This window comes from Chelmon rostratus, chromosome 10 (genome assembly GCF_017976325.1).
Source record: "Chelmon rostratus isolate fCheRos1 chromosome 10, fCheRos1.pri, whole genome shotgun sequence".
Classification (NCBI taxonomy): domain Eukaryota; kingdom Metazoa; phylum Chordata; class Actinopteri; order Chaetodontiformes; family Chaetodontidae; genus Chelmon; species Chelmon rostratus.
In genome coordinates, this window is record NC_055667.1 from 24,081,240 (window position 1) to 24,104,441 (window position 23,202).

At 40.6% G+C, this 23,202-nt stretch overlaps 1 protein-coding gene across 1 annotated transcript; it reads right to left on the reverse strand.

Annotated features, from left to right (window-relative positions):
- Positions 1–989: 989 nt before the first annotated feature.
- vwa5b1 (von Willebrand factor A domain containing 5B1) lies at positions 990–22,177 on the reverse strand. The gene is made up of 21 exons (XM_041946432.1): positions 22,039–22,177; positions 21,692–21,853; positions 20,115–20,334; positions 19,761–19,915; positions 18,916–19,047; positions 17,536–17,660; positions 15,712–15,888; positions 14,526–14,636; positions 14,163–14,365; positions 12,848–12,962; positions 12,439–12,624; positions 12,007–12,214; positions 10,099–10,298; positions 8,687–8,933; positions 7,039–7,332; positions 6,339–6,476; positions 4,968–5,102; positions 4,331–4,402; positions 3,800–3,869; positions 2,465–2,588; positions 990–1,652 (listed from the first exon to the last, which is right to left on the reverse strand). The coding sequence occupies exons 1-21, from the start codon at positions 22,175–22,177 to the stop codon at positions 990–992; spliced, it is 3,876 nt and encodes a 1,291-aa protein (XP_041802366.1).
- Between the last annotated feature and the right edge of the window lie 1,025 nt (positions 22,178–23,202).

The following is a 23,202-nucleotide window of genomic DNA, read 5'->3' on the forward strand; positions in this document are numbered from 1 at the left end:
TTAGCTTTGTCATTTGGTTTAGCTAGCTATGCGACAATTATACTTGGCAGCTACAGGGTGTAAATATTTGGTAGTTTGTGAGTTGCAACCCCTTACGCTGCGCTTACAACTATGCAAATTTTGAACTTGCAAACAGATGGCGCAACCGACTCCAGGATTGTTACTGTCTCTGAATCGAAAAAGTAATGCATGGTCAAAACCTAGACAGGTATAAGTGAAAAAATGTATACTGTATGTATCATTAAATAATAAACAGTAAATAACATGCTAGTGGGATACACATTCACAGATTCCCACCAAATCCACACATTTTTTAACTAAATTTTAACATATATTTTGTATTTTCTTTAGCTATTTGCATATTTTTCTGTCTCTGCTATAATCAAACAGCAAAATGGCTAATATTACTAACACTGCAATGGCAAAGACAGGCATTTGAAAAGACAGGCAGTCCTGCTAGCAAGTACTCAGATGTCACTGTTGTCCTGTGGCACTTTTCCACAACACAATCAATTCAGGAAATGCTGTAAAGATGTAAAAACAGTGTTTGTCAATCGATGTAACGGTTTTCTCTTACAAGCGTTTTGCAGCATTCTCCTCATAACATCAATATGATGACAATAAGAGCTTTTCTCAGATGTTGATGGTCAGTGATCCAGCATGCTACTAATTTAACACTGACGTTCTTCTCCATGAAACCAAATCTGTCACATAGCTCTGATTAGATCCCTTGCTAACGGGGATCCAGCTACAGTATATGGCACCAGCGAGGTAATAGCTTGCACATAGTGCCTCTGAAGAGCCTGTGATATGTTTAGTGGAACAGCACACGAACAGAGGAAAATACACATTGTTCACAACTGCACGGCAATATCAGACTCCAGAGGACATACTGCTGAACAGAGAATAGTACAGCCTCAGTTAGCATAGTATCATATAGAATTGAGTCCTTTCAGTGGTCTGTATTTTCAGTCCTGGACTAGCAGGCCTCAGACACTGTTAGGGTTGTAACAGAGCATGTTCAGTTGCAGGTTTTCATCCCAGTGTCTGAGGATGATGAAGAGCTGGTTGGCAGCAGCCTTGATGGAGGCTAAGTCTCGGCCTTCTGGGATGTCCTGTGCACTCAGCCACATGCTGGCCTTGGCGGCTACCATTTCCCACTCTATGAAATAACTGGCAGAGCTGTGCTCCAGCCAAGCAAGAGCCACAGCTGTGGCCCACACCATGCTCTCTGGATCCAGCTTCCTCTTTAGTGCCCAGCTGGGAGATGCTGTTTCCAAGCCCCCTGACCCAGAACCCCGTCCACTGTCCACCTCAGAGTGTGGAGAGAGCTGGGGCTCAGCAGTGGTGGCTGCACTTCCGAATGATGAGGAACCAGCATCCACCATCCAGGCACTCCTGGACAGATGTGAAGGGCTGTGGTTGCCTACAATGTGCTCAGCAGGTTGCTGATTTGTTTCTGGCTCGCACAGCGATCTGCGTCCGTCATCAGCGCTCTCAGCACGGCGGCTGCTGGAGTGGGACAGGTGGCCCAGGCTGGTGCGGTGGCTGTTGAAGGGGGACGTCCACTTTAGCTTGTCCATGGGCACGCTAATGGCATCACACAGAGCTGTGTCCAGGGGAAATGCACCACTAGCCAACTGCAACAAAACCTGTGGAGAACAATAAAAAAGTGAGGGAGCCCCTGATCAATTGATATGAGTGCATGCTGTTTTCTCCTCTGCACTGCATATTGTAACAAGCGTCTTCCATGGTTCGTTATGTCCTCCTCCAATCATCTGCTGGTGCATGAGGTGCCTTCCAATAGGACACCTCTTGGTATTATGAAAGGAAGGGAAAATCATTTCGGGGGCAGCTATTCTTATCATTTTCCATTGGATTTGAAAAGAGATGAATAATACATGAACAAGGTGGCATGTGCAGCATAATTAGAGCCTCCTTTAAGGCCTTGGTGGTTTGAGGGACTGGCAGAGAATGGCCTCACAATATTACATTAAGTCTGAGCACTGCTTTAGCCCCCCATGCAAAGTTTTGAATTACAGAGGATTTTTCTATGACTGGTATTTTCTTTTGCTCGGCAGAAAAATAATGACAGTGCTCACAAAAACATAGTTGTGTAGTTTGCTTGGTTTTCAGTTTATCTGGCCAGGTTTTATGACGCCTTCCATGATCAGTTATGGGCAAAACTAAGAGTGACAAGTAACATTGATTTGTTTTTTGAATTTTTACTCTGAATTTTCTTTTGTAAGTTGCACGCATGCTAACATGTAGCACATCGTAGCACTCTGGACTATTCAGAACATGTTGGAACTGCTACTGCTTATTGTTGCCATGCACTCTTACTGGCTCAACAGATTGGGACAGATTTGTCTCTTTAGACAGATCTACAGCCTGTTCAAATTAGTGTCCGTCCGAAAACATGCAAGGTTGACAGAGCATTGGCATGTGCAGATCTGCTACCCACCAGAGGAATGTAGTCTTTGTTCTCGTTGTCACTCTCTCCCATTGAATCACCGGACTTGCTGTGAGATCGACACATGAATCCTTTGGCAGCCCGAGTCAGGAGACGAGTCCTGCTGAGGGCCAATCTAACAGAGGAGAGAGAGTGAAACGCACACAACTATTAGATTTAATGCACCGCTACTATCAGGATAGGAAAGCAATTCTTTATATTGATTATTCTGCTACATTTGTAGATTTCTATTTTAAGCCAGGCTAGCACATTGGCGATGCAAATTCACTTTGGTTTAGACTCAAATCTAAACAACTTTTCAAAGGATTGCAATGACATTTTGCACAAACTAAATATGCATGGTACCCAGAGGATGAATCCAGATGCGTTTGATGATCCCCTGACTTTTCCTCTTTCGCCACAGTGAGGTTTTGTGTTTTAAAGTCTCAACAGCTGTTGGAAGGATTGCCATGAAATGTGGTACAGATGTTCATGTCCCCTTTAACTTTTCATCTAGCACCATCGTCAGGTCAAATTTTCAAGTTGTCCAACAGTTTGATTTGTGACCAAACAAAACTAATGACATTCCCATCACCCTCAGCTGTACTTTGTGCTTAGTGCTAATCAGCTAAATATGTTTCAACGCTAAACCAAGATGGTGAACGTGGTAAATATTGCATCTGCAAAAAAAACCCCCAGCATGTTAGCATTGTCATTGTGAGCATAAAAGCATGCTGCTGTCAGATGACTGTCAGATGGACACCCCAACCACACACAAACACACACCTTTCTGACACCTGAAGTGTGTCAAACAGCTTCTGTAACTTTCCGAAACTGACAACCAAACATTCACGCTGACTTCACGCAGCATAGGTGCGTGTGGAGGTGAGAAAGGAGCGAGGGCTTGAACCCATTTCTCCAACTCTCTTTACATAACAGCTATTTTGCCACTCTTGTTTGCCGGCGCCGAGTTCAACTCTATGAATGCCTTCCATATATGTGTTATTAACCACACACATTATTGTTTCTCCGCTCTTTTTTTTTTAAAAAAGCTGGCTTTTCACTCTGCGTTTACAGCCTCACAGAGCCACTATGGCTGTACACTCTTAGTCTTGTTTTAAGGGGAGAACAAATTGTCATTATTACTTGGTCATGACTGGTTATGGAATGGTCCTGTACTGTCCTAATACATTAACCTAAAGACAGCATGCTCTAAAAGTCGGAATCAGCCAACAGAAATGAATGAAGATGCCTTGTCAGGCAGCCATTAAAACAATTATTGAGCTAAAGTCCCTGCGTTTGCGTATATAGCATATTTATGTAGCCAGCCAGTCCCCAAACACCCACCTGGCAGAAAACAGGCTCTCCACCGATTTCTGTGATTGATCAGAGGTCACAGACGGACTCCTCTGGAAGACTTGGAGACAGAGAGGCAGAGTTAGACCAAGGAAAGAGAGAGAGAGAGAAGCAGTGACATTTTCTGACACTTTGTTATTTAGTTCTGAACATGAATCACACATAATCAAGAAGAAAAACACACCCACAGAGATGAAACAGTGACAGCGGAGGATAAACAGTATATTCCAGCAGCTGTCTCTCACTTCCTCCTGTGTGTGTCTGTGCCTTCAGTAGATGCTCATTGTCAAAAGTCCAGACAGCATTTGTCAATACAGCCCATAAATGCCCTCTTCTTCTGTCATCACTTACGAGAAGGGGGACTAGAATGTCAATAGTATCATGTTTCATATTTGGAATAGTTTTGTTGCACAGAAAATAACCATAATAATTTGTGTCCAATTTATGTCAAAGGTCATTGTGGAGGAAAGTGGATGAGACACAGCAAATTCACTGAACGGCTGATGTGTTGCACTTACTTACCCTCTGCAAAGCTGCACCTCTCCCAGCCGGAGGAGGAAGGGGTGCTGCATGGAGAGACACCATCCTCTGCATCTACGACAGTTATCAAAAAGATTAGTTTTCAGAAAAAACAGACTAGATGTTAAAAAAAAAAAAACAGCATTATCAGGCAACACTGATGTAACTGATCTGTGCCCACTGTGCACCTCTTTTTTTAAGTGGCAGTGCCGAACAGATGCTCAAGCTGTGTGCTAGTCTTAGCTCCTGCTGTTGCTATGCCACCACTGAAAACCAATTTTAAATGTTGTGCCCTTTTTACTGAAGTCAAAGTATTTTAATGTAAAGCAGCACTCACTGATGCTCAGTGTCTCACAGCTCCTGTTGCTGGAGATGCAAATTTTCCTTTTCCAGTAAAGACAGATTTGAATAAATATAAATATAGAAACATAAATCTTGAAAAATCTCATATCACCTTCTCCCCAAAGTATGACATCCCATTTCCTGTCTATTCACTACATTTACTCTCAATAAAAGATGTCTGTCTTTCTCTATAGCTCTGATTTCTTTCTGCTGTATTTCATGTTGGTTAGTAAAGCGCTTTCTGCTGTTGATCAAGTTGTGATTGAAATGTGAGCTGAATATATAAAATGCAGTCTACTGTTGGGCAGCAGGACATCTTCAGCTTCCTCAGACATGCCGCCAGACTGAGAGCGACCCAGTCCGATGGAGTAGCCTTTGTTCTTCCTGCTCCCTGAATGAGACCTGGAATGTGAGCCCCTCTTCAGACCTTCACCTGAACACAAAATTATCATTAAATTTAAGAGGCAGACATATACCTGTGTTGCACAACTTGAAAGTGATTGGGGATTAATACAGTTTGGGATTTAGGAATGCTTTTAACTGAACCTAAATCAGTTTAGGCTCAGTATTGTGACAAACCTGCAGGCTGCAACATTGAGAGGTAAAGGGACGGTTGAATATTCTGGAAATGTGCATGTTTGCTTTCTTTTTAGAGTCTCCACTGGTTGCCTGGCAACCTCAAAGTAATGGCAAATCTTAAGGAAGTAACTGTTCCCGTCATACTAACATTATAATGTTAATCCGCTGTCATTATTTTGGTTTGATGAAAATGAGAAGTTGGTGTAAGTGAGCAAGTTTTATTTCTAGAGCTTTGAAGATTAAGTAAACGTTACTGAATAATACATGCATACAATATGAAATCAGTTCATGTGATGTACGCCAAGTATGAAGGCATAGAGAATTTATTATTCATGGGTTCCCATAATTAGTATATTTGTTCTCACAACTGCAGTATATGTACATAGAAACTGAACGTTTCTATGATACCGCATTGATATCAGATTAGAGACCCCACAGCTGAGTAGAACATAATTTAGTCCATATAAATATCAATATGTTTTGGCACTAGTTGTACATATTTCCCAGTACAATGTTATGATGGTCAATTTGAGAATTTATTTTTTGAACCTATGTAAAACTGCAAAGTGCTATTTTTACTTAAACAAACCAGCATGTTCAGGACTGCAATTAATGATTATTTTCATTGTCAGTTAATGTGTTAATTGTCTTCTCAGGTAGCCGAGTAATCATTTGGTCTATGAAATGGAATTGGTGAGAAATGAACATCACAACTTTTGACTTTGACTTTTGAAGCAGCAAATCTTCACAACATAAAAAACTTCAATAAAGCAGGAAATATTCGCAAATTTTACTCTGTTAATCAACGATTCTATTATTTAAACTGTTGCCAATTCATTTGCTGACGATCAACAATTTGATAGATTATTTCATTTCATTTCATTTACAATTAGTGAGTTTTGGAGGTGCTGGTTCATTTCCAGTCTTTATGCTAAGCTAAGCTGCTGTAACTGTCTGCTGGCTGTAGCTTCAGATTTAATGAATAGATATGAGAGTGATATCAATATTTTCATCTAACTTTTGGTGTGAAAGCCAAGAAGCATATCACCCAAAACGTCTGACTTTTTCACACTGAATCCATATGACTTACTGGGGTTTATGTATTCAGTGCATGTCTGCAAATACTCATTAGTGTCCAGGTCGATGGGGATAAACGCGGTGTATTTGCTCAGTATATTGCAGGCCTTGCTGGTGTGAATAGCATAGAGCTGGTACTTCCTCCCAGAGCCTGTGAATTACAATAAACACAACATGATTACGTAACATTTAATAGGATTACATAACTTTACATAGCATTATACTGTATTACATAATACTGACTAACATTATTCCAAATGTGCATGATTACATGAATCATACATTACATTCATATGCAACATAGCCTAAAGGAACAATTTGACGTTTTTGGAGATGTGCTTCATCACTTCTTGCTGAGATTTAGATGATAAATTTGATATAAAGTTGTAGCCATGGGAGGACACAGCTAGCCTGGCTCTGTCCAAAAGGGAGAAAAATCAGTCTAACCTGTCCCTTTGTTTAATCAATAATTTGCTTTCCCCTGTTTCCAGTCTCTACGCTCAACTAAACTAACTCTCTTCTGGCTATAGCTTCAAATGGGCAAATTTGTGAGCGGTATGAACCTTCTCACTGAACTCAAATAAGCGTATTTTCCCAAAACGGTTCACTGTTCCTAAGTTTTATGCATAAAATGTCAACACCTCTGTGAAATAAGCTGCTGTGAGACAACAGCTCCCTCCTTCTAAAAACTCTTAAATCACCGTAGGGCTCACCGTGCTCGATCTCACACTCCTTGTCCACCATGTGCTCGAAGTCGTGTATGATGGAGCGTCCAGCCAGGTGGTGGAAGGTCTCGTTCCACAGCTCCTCGTGAACCTTTTCCTCGCGTTCTCGGCCGCTCAGGAAGGGCTCGATATCGAAGACAACCTCCCACCTCGCTGGTTTCCCACACAGCAGTCCCGACACCACGGCCTTGCAGTCACCTTTGTGCTGGTTGGCTGTACCCAGATCTGACGTTTGGGGCTCTTGTGGGGTTTCTGCTTGACATAACTGGTGTCCATAACCATCTGAAATATCACGAGAGTTGCCCTTTTTTACTGACATGCATTCAAACTCATCTGAAGCTCGTCACCTGCTACTGCTCACTTATGACGGGATTTATGTTAAATTGATTCACCCGCTACGTTTCCAAAGCTGTCTGTGTTCATTCTGCTTGAATGGAGCTCCAGTAATTGTTTTCTGAAGTGCTACCTCATTTGTGCCTTATTCATCTCCTGATTAATTTTCGGTTTTGTTCCCAAATTTAGAAAAAACATTTCCTGTCCTCCTTGAAAGTCACCTCTGTGCTCGATCTGCCAAGACTGAAGTGTCAGCCTTCCTCATCTTAGATTTAGGATAGAAATCCACTTTTGAGATTCTTGTCACATCAGGCTGAATATCCACCGTGGTCTTGGCTTGAATTCAAAGGCTGGTAGTTTTATTGCTTCGGTTACTCCAGTTTACTTCCAAAGCAGATTTGTTTTACTTTTGGGACTTCATGTTTTATCACGTTAAATGAGTAGTTAAACATTTTGTGGAACAGTTGTTTTCTTGCCATTTTTCGTATCTTGATATCTAGACTTGAAACAGGTGAAAAAACTAGCCTGGCTCTGGTTCTAGATCTTTTCAGTCAGTGACTTCCAGCAGTCTCTGCTGGTTTTTGCAACCTCATGATGACGCCAAGATCAATACCACTCTCGTCTCCGCCTAATCAATATAAAGCTGGAGCTGGGAGACAGCTATCTTATCTTAGCATAAAGACATGATAGGCGGGTGGACAACTAGCCTGGCTCTGTCCACAAGTATACAAATCTAACTACCAGCACCTCAAAAGCTCAGTAATTAACATGAAATATCTTGTTTGTTTAATTCATACGGACTCCTGGAGGTTACGGGTCCTTGCCAAGAATTAGTGCCAAATGTAACATCTTGAAATAATGCAACTTGCCACTTTTACTCTTTAATTTTTGTGCAGATTAACAAACATATTGAGTGAGCTTTAGAGGAGCTGTTAGGTGGATTTTTGTTACCATTAGAGAGAGTCAGGCTAGATGTTTCCCAATGTTTGTCTTTATGCAAAGCTGAACTGGATGCAGCTTTATTTTTAAGAGACACAAGTGACAGTGGTGTCCATCCAGCGACCTCATGGCAATAAAACAATTGAGCAATTGAGCTACTCCTAAAGGGACAATCATGTGTCTGATTTGGGTAAAAGATGATGACGACTTTAAAACTTATTATATCATAAAACAACTTACACATAACACATTTGCAGACAGATTCATTCAGATTTGGTCCAACATAAACCATGCACATGCAGATATATGCAGTACATCAATAAACTCTGCACATTTCAGTGAAACAGAATGGTTGCGGTCTCACCTGTATCTCCGATGCTGCCTACAGATGGGCTGTCAGTGGATGATCTGGATCCATCTTCCCCGGAGGCGTTGCGAGCTGCGGGCGGAGTGCCGTTGCTGCTGAGCTGAGGGTTGTCCTGAGGCTGGGGATGAAGCTGAGGCTCTGAGGCGGCTTCCTGTTGCAGAAGCGGCTCCTGCTGAGGGAGCGGCTTGTGACAGCTGGCGGGACGCCCTCTGGAAGATGTGGCACACAGGCTTGCCAGCTGTGGCTGACAGCAAAAGAAAGTTTTTTTTGTTTGTTTTTTTTTTGTTTTCAAATACCCTGGTGCAAAAAAGTTTTCATAAGTTATGGAAGCTCATATTTTTATTTGTTTTTGTGGGTATTGCTGTGTGTTCACTGCAGCTCATATTACATGGTCACACACAAAATCATAGGATTTCTTTTTGGATGCAAACAGTTTGTGACTCATGATGTTTGTTGTTTGATTAAACTAAATGAATAATCTATACTGCAACTGCAATTAACAATTATTTACTTAGCAATTACAGACCAAAACCCAAATATCTCCAGTTTATTATCACATTGGCCAAACGTGCTCGCAATTGAGAAGCTAGAACAAAGAAATGTTTGGCACTTTGGTCACACTTTAATTACAGCCCACAAATTAAAGTGTAATTGTTTAGGATATATCAGGTATCAATGAAACACTGACTGGGTACCTGTATCTAAGTACAGAGGAAGGTTAGGGAATAGGGGGTTAACAACTTTGTGTTTAAGCGGGACTTAGAAATCAATTAATTTGATGTCGTAGTATGACAACGTGATTCAAATGAATGAAGCAGAAGGATTGTTTGCCCTGTTTTGAGGTTCATCTTCATCTTGCACAGGTTTAATTTATATCTCAATTTATTTTTCTTTCATGTATGTGGCAATACACAAACCACTGAATTGAAGGTTATAATATTTACTGAGAACTATTAAATATAGATTAATCATGGTGTGCTCGCAATGGAGAGAAGAAACAATTACTTCACAGGCCAGTGAATTCTGGTTAGATACTCCCAGAGGAATATTCAAAACTAATTACCAGTCATACATTTTGCCTCTCATTACTGAGGAGAGCGCATTAGTCTGTTCTTGATTATACTCCAGTCCAGACACAGGTCAGATGGCTGTTTAATTTGTTAACACAGACTGAATACAAATATACATTTTCCACATAATGACAACGGAGAATTCTCTTGCCTTTACATCCATAACTGATGGTGGCTTATTTAATGTGCATATGTGTACTTAAGCATACAAAATGTGCATTATTCTTATTAAAGAAAACTCATTAGAGCTAACTATTGATCCATTTTTCAAACTAAACCACTGCAGATCATCTCAAAAGCAATCATGCATATGTTACTCTTCATCATGTGAGAGCACACCTGGTAGTCGTTCCTCCACTGCGTCTCGTGCTCAGGGCTCATCTGGCCTATCAGCTCCTGGACTTTGGCTCTCCTCAGTGGATTCTTTGCCACCACAGAACTGGGATCACTGGGAGTGAAGACCTTCTTTGCCGGGTTGTAGTCTATTATCTGGTTGGTACTGTATGCACGCCTTCTTGGAGATGAATTACAATCCAAGCCTGATGTTTTGTTCAAAAATAGAAATAATCAACTCAAAGAAAAATTCTGAATTACAATCCATGACATACATACAAATAATTGTTTATTTTGACCACTCTGAACTGCTGATTGTTGGTTCAAGAATGCTAAAGCAAAAAATAATGCCGCCCAGTTCACCAATGCTTTTCTTCACTGGGGGTCAGTTCTTCCCTGAACAGGGAATATCCTCTGCCATGCAGAGTGACTCGTTTTACATTTCCAAAAGCATCCCATATAGAATAACTAGCTAGTAGTGCTTGTTATGTGCAACCACTATCTTAGATGAAGTCTACAGCCACGCTAGCAGCTGTGTGAGGCTGGACTTAATGACGATGATGTTTACTTGAAAATTGATATACAACTAAAATTCCTTTTTACATGCAGCTGTGCATCCAACCAACACAGTCTTTCATTGTCAGGCATTCAACAACCATCTTGTAAACAAGGGCGTTTGTGCATATCCAAAAATCAGTTGGTATCTAATCTTTTATCATATTTAAAGGTAAGTGTGTTTGTGGGCTTTTCTTTTGTGATCCCTCTCTACCCCAGCCTTGCCAACTGTTGGCAAGACAACACAAAGAGCTGACAGTAAATGGGCAAGAAACTGTGTTTTAACTGCAGTAAAAACCCCAATGGAGAGGCATATTCTGAATGCACTGCACACCTGTCCAAAGAGTGCTCCTGATGCATGAATAATATTGGCATAACCCACATGGCTTAATGAGAAAATGCTCCATAAGGCCTAATTTGGAATATCCATACAGCATATGCTGTTTACATGACATGTATAAAATTCAGAAAACTGCCATATTCTGAATAATGGTGGAATATTAGTGTGCATGTAAATGTAGTCAATGATGAGGTAGTTAAATGCTAACCTAAGAATGCTAACATGCTCACAGTGAGAATGTTAACATGCTGATGTTTAACAGGTATAATGTTTACCACGTTTATCATCTTAGTGTAGCATGCTAATTTTTTCTGATTAGCACCAAGCACAAAGGAATGTCCTTAGCTTTGCAGGTAATGTTTGTGACAATCCACAGGATGCACTGACTGGGAACCATGAGTGTGTGTACAAAATTCATCCAGGAGTTTTTTTTAACTATTTCAGTCTAGACCAAAGCGATGGACAGAGCAACTGACATTGCCATCTTTAGCATCTTTTCAGCAAACCAAAGAGCAGATACTTGGTTCACCAAACCTTATTTAGTGATGCTGGATATTGGAGTTATTTGTTTAAAATCCCTCTTTTTTTACATTTTACAGTTAAAAATCACCTTATCAGTGCTCTCTAGCGGACAGTAGTGGTGACATCGTTTCTAAATTAGCTCAAACATACTTTGCCATTTCTGTACCCCAATTTTTTCATCCAAATATACATCGATACAAATATATATCTGCAATATGCTAATATCAACCGATTGAATGACCTAACCAGTTTATTGATCTACCACTAATATCTGATCCATTAGTCTTACAGATAACCTCTAATTAGAAGAAACTTTCCACACCAAGCTCTGATTTAGTGTACCCTCAAACTGCTTTTGAATGACCTTCAGCCAAGCAAAGAGCAGATACTTTGTCACTTACAGTACTTCTACACTGTAACTACTTAAGCTAACCATCTGAATGTTAGACTAGTGGACTGTAGTCTAAGAAACTGGAAATTCCTCATTTAGTTCTTACCCATGCCGTCTTGCTCTGTGGTGGCAGGGCTGCTGTCTATCATGGAGTCCTGGTAAGAGTCACACAGAGGGCCCGAGAGTGCGTCCCTGTAGGACCCCTGGCCAGGTGTGCTGACACCTGTCTTCCCTGGGTCCTCTTCTTGAGAGTGGTAAAACACAGAGCTGGCTGACTCAACAGAGCGCATCATGCTGTATCGCCTCCTTTTATCCTGTTGAGATTTTGAGTGGGTGACATATCTTAGACAAGTGCTTCCATAAGATTGATTTAAAATCTTCTTCATACTCAGTTTTTTTTATCTCCTTAGGTAAACCTTTCAGAGGTAACGCATCAATGATTTAAATGATACAAATTATCAATCTAACTGAACATAAAAAACTGTGTAATTTGAGGTTGCTTTTTGCATAACTATTCACAAAACAAGCTTGCACTTACTGATTTTGGGTTGGCATGGTAGCGGGTGGTGTCACAAACCACACTGTAGCCAATCAGACTGTCCCCTGGAAACAGAAAGGTGCTGCCCACTGGGGACAGCAGCACTTCTTTGGTCTCGGGAAAGAGCCATTCGATGGAAATGTCACTGAGCACTGGAGACATGGTTTTCTTCAGGGACTTTATCATCTGTCAGGTAAAAATAAGCCAACTAAAATAGACGTTCAGATATATAAAATTCAGCCTCTCCTTGATCAGTACATAAAGCGACTAGCATCTCTGAGATATGATTTCCTAACTGATATGCGAGGTAGACACTCCGTGCTTAGAAACCACCACATAATGGCTCTCCAGTGCCCCTAAGAATAGCTGGCTGTCATGAGGAGTGATACCCAAAGCTGGAAATGAGTACCTTGGGCTGCAGCCTCTCTCCCTCGGCCAGGAACTCTGCTGTTCCTTTGGAAACTGTTGCCAGTCCCTGCACCAGCCTCCTGCAAGCATTCTGTCCTATGCCGAACGTAAAACATCTGCACAAGCACATTAAAACACTGCAGATAGATAAGAGATATATGTGCATGGTAACAGGTGTCATCTCAGCATGTCTGCACATTTTACAGAGACAGACAGTAAATGATCTTTCATGGTTGAGGGCTGAGACACGCCCACTCCTTCTCAGACTTCTTGCTCGGTAGGTTAGCAGATGCTTTTTTTTGGGGCCATTTTTATTTCCTTTTTTGCAGAGGGATGGACTGGGTAATTTCATTGCACCAGCCATGTCCCTTTGCATTTTTAATGAGATCAAAGAGTGTAGATTGAATCGGAAATGTCCCCTTCCACAGAGTTAAAAACCTCAGGTGGATTTTCAGAACAGCGATTCATCGTTGTTTGATCTCTGACTGGCTGCACTGATTTGTAAACAGAGTACGATAATGACCCAGGAAGTGTTGACGAATTGGCCAAGCTCTGTGAACCTAATGCAATCATCTGGGGGCATTCATCAAAAGTCAATTATTTCCAGAGTGACTTGGGAGAGGGATTCACAGCGTGAGACTCAGATGCAAGCTGCAAAATGAAATGATTTCCCTGTGCACTGCAGATTTGTTGAGCCACCGCCGCTCACTCTCAGTGTTGGTGACTGCACCCTTCAGGGAGCGTTTTTACTTCCTTACGCTAGATGCAGCTTTAAAACAATCTTCTTTCTACAATCAAGGCTGCATAAATCTGACAGATTCTTTGTGGTGTTATATATCATGTTTGACATTTACATTCAATGCATTCATACTTCCAGATTTCATTTTGAGGGGATTACAGCTCCATAACCAGGTGTTCATTTAAGCCCCTGACAATCCTTGGATTTGAATTCATGGTATCCATGAGCTGTGGTTTTTGCTATTTGCACAATGGACATACACAAAAGATGAATGTATCATCATTTGCTTTGACAGAACATACAATAGCTTGTCTGCCAGAGCTGTTAGTACTACAGCGGCTGCTAATGCGCTTGCTCTTAAAAACCAAGCAACAATCAAACATACATTCATGTCACAAATCACATTCAGCAACAAATGGGTCATTTTGTAATTTGTTTAGACACAGCACACACAATGGCTTTGACAACAAAGGCTCCTATTAAACAGTAATGACAATATCTGTGAAATCTCACTCCTTATTGATCATCATTCCTTATCCTAACATTGAAAACAGAGCGTGCTAACAGTAAAACTTGCCTGATGTAGCGTGCATGGCTGCGGACCAGCTCCATAACTTTGCCCGTGTTGCTGACGGCCCCGTCAGTGAGTAGGAAGAGCAGGCGGGGGTGTCCGCTGAACATCGGCTGCCTCAGGATCCAGTTCAGCGGTGCCAGGATGTTGGTCCCACCCATGTCTGCTCTGATCTTTCTAACATACTCACAAGCCAGGGCCAGGGCTTCCTGAGTTGTGGAGATGAGGAGGAGAAAAGATAAACTATGGTTTCTTGAGCTCCAGAAGCTGTACTCTGCAGTCAACACAAATGCTGCACTAACATAGCACAAAAAAAATCTGTAAAATCTGTAAAATATTAGGCAGTAATGTACTGCAGGACTACTTTACCTCCTCATACGTCTGGCTGCTTGTAAAAAGTGATTTGAACGTAGAGCCAAAGCCTATGATGTTAAAAAGGCAGCCTGGCACAAGGCTCTTGAGAATCACCACCATGGCATCCTAACAGAAATAGACCGAGAACAGATTAAGTTCATGTCCAGAAAATAGAACAGAACAAAAACTCTTCTCCTCGTGAAGTGCTTAATGCCCTGTTGAACTATTTGATCATTTCCACTCTAATACAGCTACGTCTGCAAATGTCTGGTTGAATTGAAGCGCAGCGCTCCACACAGCTGTCATCTCTGCACAGCTCAAGGACGGGGATGAGTGGAGAGTGGCATCACACTGTCATTTCATTCATCACTGGCCCCTCTGCTGCAGAGGAGCAGTTACTGGAGAAAAAAACACTTATCTCAACCTTCAGTCAGGGGAAGAGCACAAAAACCACATTGGCCTGACATGTCAGCTCAGGTGCATCAACAAAGAACAAATTCAATATGTAATGTTCTACTTTTAAGAGGTAGTTTTAAATGTAATCTGCAGGATTTCTTGAAAGATCAGTGGTAAATAGTCATTACATCACTGCCCTGGCCTTAAGCCTATACTGTATAGTATCAGACACATCCAATAAAAGCCTGAGTCTGACTCAGGAGTGAACAGCAGTCAGTCTCACATCGTAGGCAACATCAGTGCATAAGCATCCAAATAACGTACAAACATATTCCAAAAAAAAAACATACCAGCTGTGCAGGTATTGAAGAAACATCACATGAAGTCTGATAAGGCCTCAAAGACTGGCTGTCTAAAACCTAGCAACTGGGAGACATTTTGTGAATAGTGAATGATTTGTCCGATCAATATCCTTGTGTATTTGCCCTTCACACAGTTGGCTAACCACATCCATAATCTCCAAAGACTGCAGAATCTGTATGGCTGTGAGCCTTGAAATCTACAGCCTCCAGTGACATATCACGTTTAATCTCTTTAAAAATGTGTATATTTAGATGTTTTCGGCGTCGTCTATAACGCTCTTCCACATTTCATTCAAATCTGCAAATAGGATTTTTTTAAAAAAAGCATCTGTAAACTGGAGATGATGTGTCATATGTTACAATTCATATGTAAATCAGCGTATGTTTGCAGCTGCATCTATGCAAGAAATACAACAGCGTACACCAGACTGAGATTAAAATACCTTCACACGGTTGATGTTAACCCCGCTCATGCTGCCGCTGCGGTCAATGAGGAAGATAAACTCGCCATGAACCTTCCTCAGGTCCGAGCTAATAGACTTGAGGTCTGGGCAAAAGTTCAACATGACCACAGGGTTGTGGAGGATGTCCTTATGGAGTCGCCTGTGAATGATATCTACCTGTAAAGACAGACAGATCAACATCAAAACCATAGATTATGGGGGATTTGGCACCATGAGGTAACTGGACTTTTTATAAATTTGTGCAGGCTTTCATTTAACACTTATACAAGGCAAAAAAAAAAAAAAAAGAGAGAAGTGGCCGGGTCGATAGACAGAGCACATCAATTAATGTGGATGTGCAGGAAATTCCAGGCAGAATGAGATGAGCCTTGGAGTGTTTCCATAGAAACACATATTTGCTGTATGGCTAAGTGCTCTCCCTATCCCTGCTGTTTCAGTCTGTGGTCGCATAGCAGAGCGTCAAAGGACACATACAGCACTCACAAAGGTGAAAATACATTAATAATGTTTAACAGGCAAAACACCGTAGGCTGCTCTAACTGCTCAAAATTAATATGTTACAGTATGTTAAAAACATATGATTAAAAATAGATAATTTCCTTGAAAGCAGCATGTAGAATTTACTAGTACTCAAGTGAATGCTAGCTAGCTGGTGAGATAGCCACAGCTAGCCTTAGCTAAAGCTAAACTAGATTTAGGCTACTTACTGTTCTCCTGCTGATCTAAAATATCTATGTTGCAGTTACACATCTTGTTGGCTTGTTATTCCACATAACTAATTGAGGTAGAGGCTAAGTCTAAGCATGATAGAGAAGAAAACAGCTAGTTGAACTTCGGCTAAAGCTAGCTAGTTTAATTAAGTAGTAGCAGTTAGCTAACTGCCATCTGAGCTTTTGACTAGTAGGTTTCATGTTATGTTGTGTGGTTAAGTTGACTTGTAATGTATTTTTAAGATATATATTCTCTGTGTGTGTATATATATGTATGTATCTCTTTTGTACAATACTTGTACAATACTTCTTATTACTACTGTTTGCTATTTTTGCTATTTTATTATTATGTATATAATTTTTACTGCTTGCTATTTAGATTTTTTATATAGTTCTTGTTCTATTGTTCTTCATAGTCCTATTTCACAAATTTTCACTTTTTCCACTGTGTGTAATGCTTACAGTCATGGTACACTTAATTTTTTACACACTGCCATTTGCTGTAGATATTCTTTTTTGTGCAATACTTTTCATTACTACTGTTTGCTATTTTGCTATTTTATTATTATGTATATAATTTTTTACTGCTCGCTATTTTGATCTATTTCTATCTATCTATCTATCTATCTATCTATCTATCTATCTATCTATCTATCTATCTATCTATCTGTCATAGTAGACAGACAGACATCTTGGAAAACAGATACATTCATAACTCTCCACATTTCACGAGCCTATGGATTTACAGAGGGTGTCACACCTGCAGAAGTTCATTCAATCCAATTCAATAAAAGTGCAGAAATAATACCTCTGCGTGCATCATAGTGTTAAGTATTTGTTGAGAGTGTGTCAGACAGGAGTTGATACAGCCTTCTTGTAATTTAAAACCATACTGTGTGCTATCATAGTGTTGGATTTCATTATATTGTTAGATATCACAAGATAATGAGATATAATCTTTCAGCTTCAGAAAAGCCATTTGTTTTAGGACATTGTTCATGATATTGCTCTACTGTTTACACGCTCCTCAAAATGATATTGTTGTGATGGTGTTGCTTTCAGTTCAGGTACGTGGTGCTGATGTCACACTCACTTTCCTCTCATTGCTGGAGTCCTTCTTGGTGGCCTTGATGAAATCGCTCCGGCCGTGAAGATACTCATCGTACTCCTCCTGCGTCATGTCTCCATTCTCAATGAGCACATGTGGCACGTGAGGCTCTGAAGCGACACAGTTGGTCAGGACCAAGACATAACTACACATATTACAGACAGATTATAAATCAGATGGACAATGCCTGTAATTGACACCATGGGGGAGTGTGGTTATCTGTTGTGCAGAATTAGTCCTGACGTGAGAATCAAGAGGTGATTGCAAATAAAGATGCTGAACCACAGCGTGGTTTCAGGACAACAAAAATGAGCCCAGAGGATTGTGTGAGTCCTGGGGGCTGTTATTTCTCTTCAGTGCAAGGCATCTGCAGGTCTTGAAAAGCATTGATTTCAGTTTTCTCATAAAAAAAAGTCCTTAGCTTAAATTTTATTTACAAAGGCCTTATTTGTCACCCAGCCTGCTGCAGGCAGTAACATTGTTTTTCGCATGTGATTCTAGCAAAAACTGGCAGTACTATTGTTCCAAACCTCTGATTTTACATAAAATCCACATATGGACCTTAAATTAATTAGTTACTTTTTATTTGGTTGATCCATCCATGAATTCATCCATCCATTTTCTGTGTTAATGTGAAATATTAATTAATGGTAACACTGGGAGCTGGGAAATACTGTAAAAAAAAAAATGTTCTAAATATGAATAAATGAAGAAATTCACCCTTATCATCTCCACTGATTTTCATTTTAGATCTTTCATACTCTCATGCTTTGACTATGAAACAGGTATTAAATTGCACTCTGTGTGGTATTGACACACAGCCTGTGTTTGTGGCCTTAAGTAACCAAGCTGATGATGTGTGATAACACATACACATGCATGCCTATAATGCAGCTCAATTTCCTCCATCTCTCTGCTTGAGCTGAGTATCCATGTTTTGATTGAAACTGCAGCATCAGTCTGAGCTGAATTAAATTGCCCAGCACTGGCAGCAGGTCTGTTTGTGAACAAAACCTTCATAAGAAGCCTATTGGATCTGCGAGGCCGTGGCTCATTCATTCCTGCCTCTGGGAGACAACTGGCCCACACATACTATAGGTCAAGACAGCAGTGAGCACAGGGGAAAAAAAGACCTGACGCTGCACACCCACACAATGGAGTCTGATTCCACTGGCATGTCATACATTTACAACAGGAGGACCTGTTTTTTCTGATGAGGCACTCACACACACACCAAGTGGAGCACTGAATCACCTCGCAACTGATATGATTTCAAGCTTCACACCAAAAATGCTGGAAAAGAAGGGGAGGAAATACAAATTGAAGGGGCCATGCTGGGAGTGAGTTTTGAAGTTGTGGACCTACCGCTGGGGTAGATGAGGATTTTGACAGGACAGTCATAAGTGTACTTGTCAGCCAGAGTGATGACAACGCTGGTGGCAGAGCGAGCCAGAGGGTCTGCATCAGCTCGGATGGCATGAGAGGGGCTTTCTACACCTACACAGACAGCAACCACAGCAGATCAAATAAACAGTGGCTCCACTTCCAGTAATAACAGTATAACAAAGCGACAGCCCCCACTCGAATGACTCACATTTAGAAGAGCGCAAATTTCCAAAAGATTTAAAAAGAAAGATAATGTATGTACAGGAAAGGGAACAGCAGGAAACAGATAGCATGGCTCAGTCTAAAGGTGTAAAAATCCACCTACCTGCACCTCTAAAGCTCACAAATTAACACACAGGCTTATGCGGCTGGCTATTTCTTGGCTGATGCTGCTTGACAATGGTAACAACGAGACTCAGCGCTCCCGGCCAAGAAACAGCCACGCGACTTGAAGTTTTCACACACATAAACATGGATGGGTTATTGATCTTTTCATCTCACGGCAAGAAACCAAATTGCCATATTTTCCAAAATGTCTAATCATTCTTTTAACACACTTATGTTCCGTTTTTTCCTTCTCTGCACTTCACTGGAGGAAGCACAATTACAACTTCTCGTTGCAGATATGAAAGCTTTCAGGTACTGAAATGCAATGCTTGATAACAGGCTATCTCATGTGATCAGGCCAGTTATATCATTATACAGTGACAAAACCAGTATTATTTCCAGATAGTTCATGGGTGCAATTCCACAACTGACAAGTATACTTGCCTTAAGAGAATAAATCTATCAAATGCATTGTTAGTATTAACTATTTCTCTGACCTGCGAGGAGATACGGAGCCCGTATCTCCAGCTGAAAGTTAAACTCGTAGTCCATTGAGTTGATGACCTCCTCCTCCAGTAATGAAGCCAACCACAGCTGAGGGGAGTTGGGAGTTTGGTCATGAGGACTTGAGGCACAAGTATGCCTGTCCCGCCTAAATGCAGCAAAGCACAACTCTCATTAAAATGGAGCCATCTTGAATGAACATATAAAATAACAGTATTATCAGTTTATATCCTTGCAAAAGATATATTTGGAGCCTAAAAGTCCAGTCTGTGGTGCAATACAACACATTTTGACCCAACAAGCTGGTGACTTTTATACTGTTTTCATGAATTTGTGTATTTTCTTACGGTCTGGAGAAGTTTGGGGATAGTCCCTGCTCCTCATTGATGGTCCTCTGTACCCGAGGTGTACACACCGGTGGAGATGAGACCCTGATGCCTCCGCTGGGAAGGGTGGAGAGCTCAGAGGAGGTACTAACCAGAATATGGACTGTCTCCATAGGAGGGATGATGCCAAGGTAAACCACTAACACTGTCCTCTCCAAATCCTCATCCATCACTACATGTCCTATAACACCAGATTAGATTAGTAAGCAACCACATTTTTACAATTCAGCACAACTTATAGGGTCCTGAAGGCGCCCATGCTAATTAAAAAGCAATTCAGGAATTGCAGACTTATTTTTGACACCTTAAAAACCTGATTATTCAGTCTTGACTCATTTAAGCAATCAGGATTTTTGATGCTCCTGTAATTAGGATCTTAGTACAGAAACTCGGCTGCATCTTTAGAAAGACCTTGGACATTACTGGTGCAGTCTTTCAAACGATTGTCCTCAGAGTTAATTATACAAGAGGTATTTCCACTTCAAGTGAAGTAGTATACTATGATATTATTATATCACACTCATCTGAAACCACGTACTGAATGACTGCGCTTGTATCTACGGAATGTAAACCAGACCCAGAATTATGTTTATAAATACAGTCCATCTGATGAAAATATGTTCACATGGCTACCCATGCAACAGAAGACTTAGAGGGGTGCTCCAACATTTTATTATTGTACTTCTATAAAGTTGGGGGTCTAGATGAAGCTGCAAAGGCAGACTTTTAGGCTTTAGCATGAGTCAAGCTCAAAAAATGCTGGGTCCCACATAATTTCGAGGTCACAATCCTGATCTGAGATAATGCTGATGACATGCTGTGCAGTAAAGAATTGATTTCACAGTATTACCCCCCATACGACAAGTAGGTGGAGTGTCCCTTCAAACATTGATCAAATAATTTTTACAACCATTTCATTGTAACAACAACTCAACGGATGTAGTTTTCACTTTGACCGGTCCGATGAGAAACCACTGCTTGCAAAAGGTTCCTCGGTGTGTGCTGAATATGCACAAACCGGCATTAGAGGAATGCATGCTCAATTCGGCTGCAATGTGGATTAAAGCGGTATGATGCAAATTCATGACAATCTGCGTTAAGGGGTCAACATTCATTTGAAGCCATGTTTCAGACAACCTTACAAATGTACTGTAAGTAAATGTAATAGTCACTCTCCTTTTAACACTATTTGGTCTCCACCATCTCCTGAGGGAAATACAGGGCTCTTTAAGATAAATTCTCCACCAGCTTGTCGACAACATTATCTGTCTATTGTTTTGTGTTGAGCAGGTAGTGCACAGTGGGTTTATCTGAGCTTTTTCACTGAAAGTGAGAGTGGTGGGAGTGAACCAATACAGCAAAGTTTCATGATGTATAGCCAAAACAATGAGCTGAAAGACACTAAAACACAATATGAAGTTGAAAGGGAAGTGCAGAGTGAGGTGATAACAGCTACAAATGAATGCTTTCACATTACACATGATAATTTGTCAGAACTGCTAAAATAACAAACTTGATTAGAGCAGCTTTAACCTTACCACTGCCACTCTGGAGGGCTCCATTGGATGTGTTGCAGCAATCCAGATAACAGTCGTCAATTTTTGCCTTGTCTTTGATTTGCAGTGTTATAATCTGACTGGATATCATAGACTCGAACCCCACAACAATGGAATTTTCCTCCAGTGGATAAATGAAGATCCCTAACAGGCAGTAGAAATAAGATCATGATTCAGAGGCAGCAAACAAGCAATTACAAATATTCAGTCGATAATAGTGAATCTTACAACAGTGTGTTTCACAGCAAGTTGAGTTTGAATTAGGTGAAAGTAGCTATCATTCACATGGGTATAGCTCAAGCAAACTAATTAGTAGTGTGCACACTCACCCTCAATGGCATGATCCTCGATATTTTCATAGGTCATAGAGGCTGTCATGGCCAGAGTATAACCCCTGACACAGGAAGTGATGTCAGATACACTGAGGGGCAGAGCGCTCCGGTTCTCCTTGTTAATGAGTCCAGGCATGGTGCTCGTTTTAGGATTCTGGTGTGTTGCCAAATGTAAAAAAAAAAAAAAAAGGTTAAAATAAACTCTGCAGATAATGATAGCCTACTTGTCAGAAACAAAACTTTTACTGGAAATATTAAATATTAGATTAAAGTTTGTGAAATACTGTGACTGAAGAAATTATCAAAACTCAACTGATTATTATGAAATGTTATTTCATTATTCTATTGAAAAAAGCAGATAAATAACAGATTTAATGTTTTTTTTTATTATTTCATTATGGAAAGTCTTATTCACTCTTCAGCCAGCAAGCTCAACAACAGCTACCAAATGTAGCCAGTTAAGCTATAGCTAGCTCCTGTTAGCTACAGCAAAGACAATGCCATCGTTATTCAGTGAAAATTAAAAAGTTAGTCTGACACACAGTACAGAGACACAGAAACCATCTGTGTAAAGCTGCTCATGCTAGCTCATGTTGGCTAACTAGGCTCTTGGATTATTACTCAGCATGGAAGTGAAGAGCTGGTGTTAGCTTTGCTATCTAGCTCCTGTTGGCTCGCACAAACAAAGAAAAATACTCTTTCTGATCTTCAGAGTCGTGTGCCTTTTTTTTAGGATTATTACTGGGACTATTAAAATTATTACTGTTGAGGTAACTTGAACTAACTAGCTCATGTTAGCTGCTGCTGTTGCTGGTTCTTCACTTTGAATTTGAGCAAAAAGGGTCACAATCCTGCCCAGCTAGTTAGCCAGCTAGGTAGCATGTGCAGCGTTGTTAAACTAAATCATTAGAAGGTGGTTTTTATGGCAGAAGCTACATAGTTGATTGAGAAATAATTAAGCATTGTTGTTGCTCTAGCTAACAGGTGCTAAATGGCTAAATCTGGTAGCAGTTGTTGAGCTTGCAGACAAAGGGGGGCATATCACCACTGTCATGAAAAGGGATATTTTGACATAAAAAGTTTCACCAAATAAAAGCGTTACTGGGAAAATCCCATTATGAAATAAAAACTGACTCGAAAAGGGACATTTTCAACTTAAAA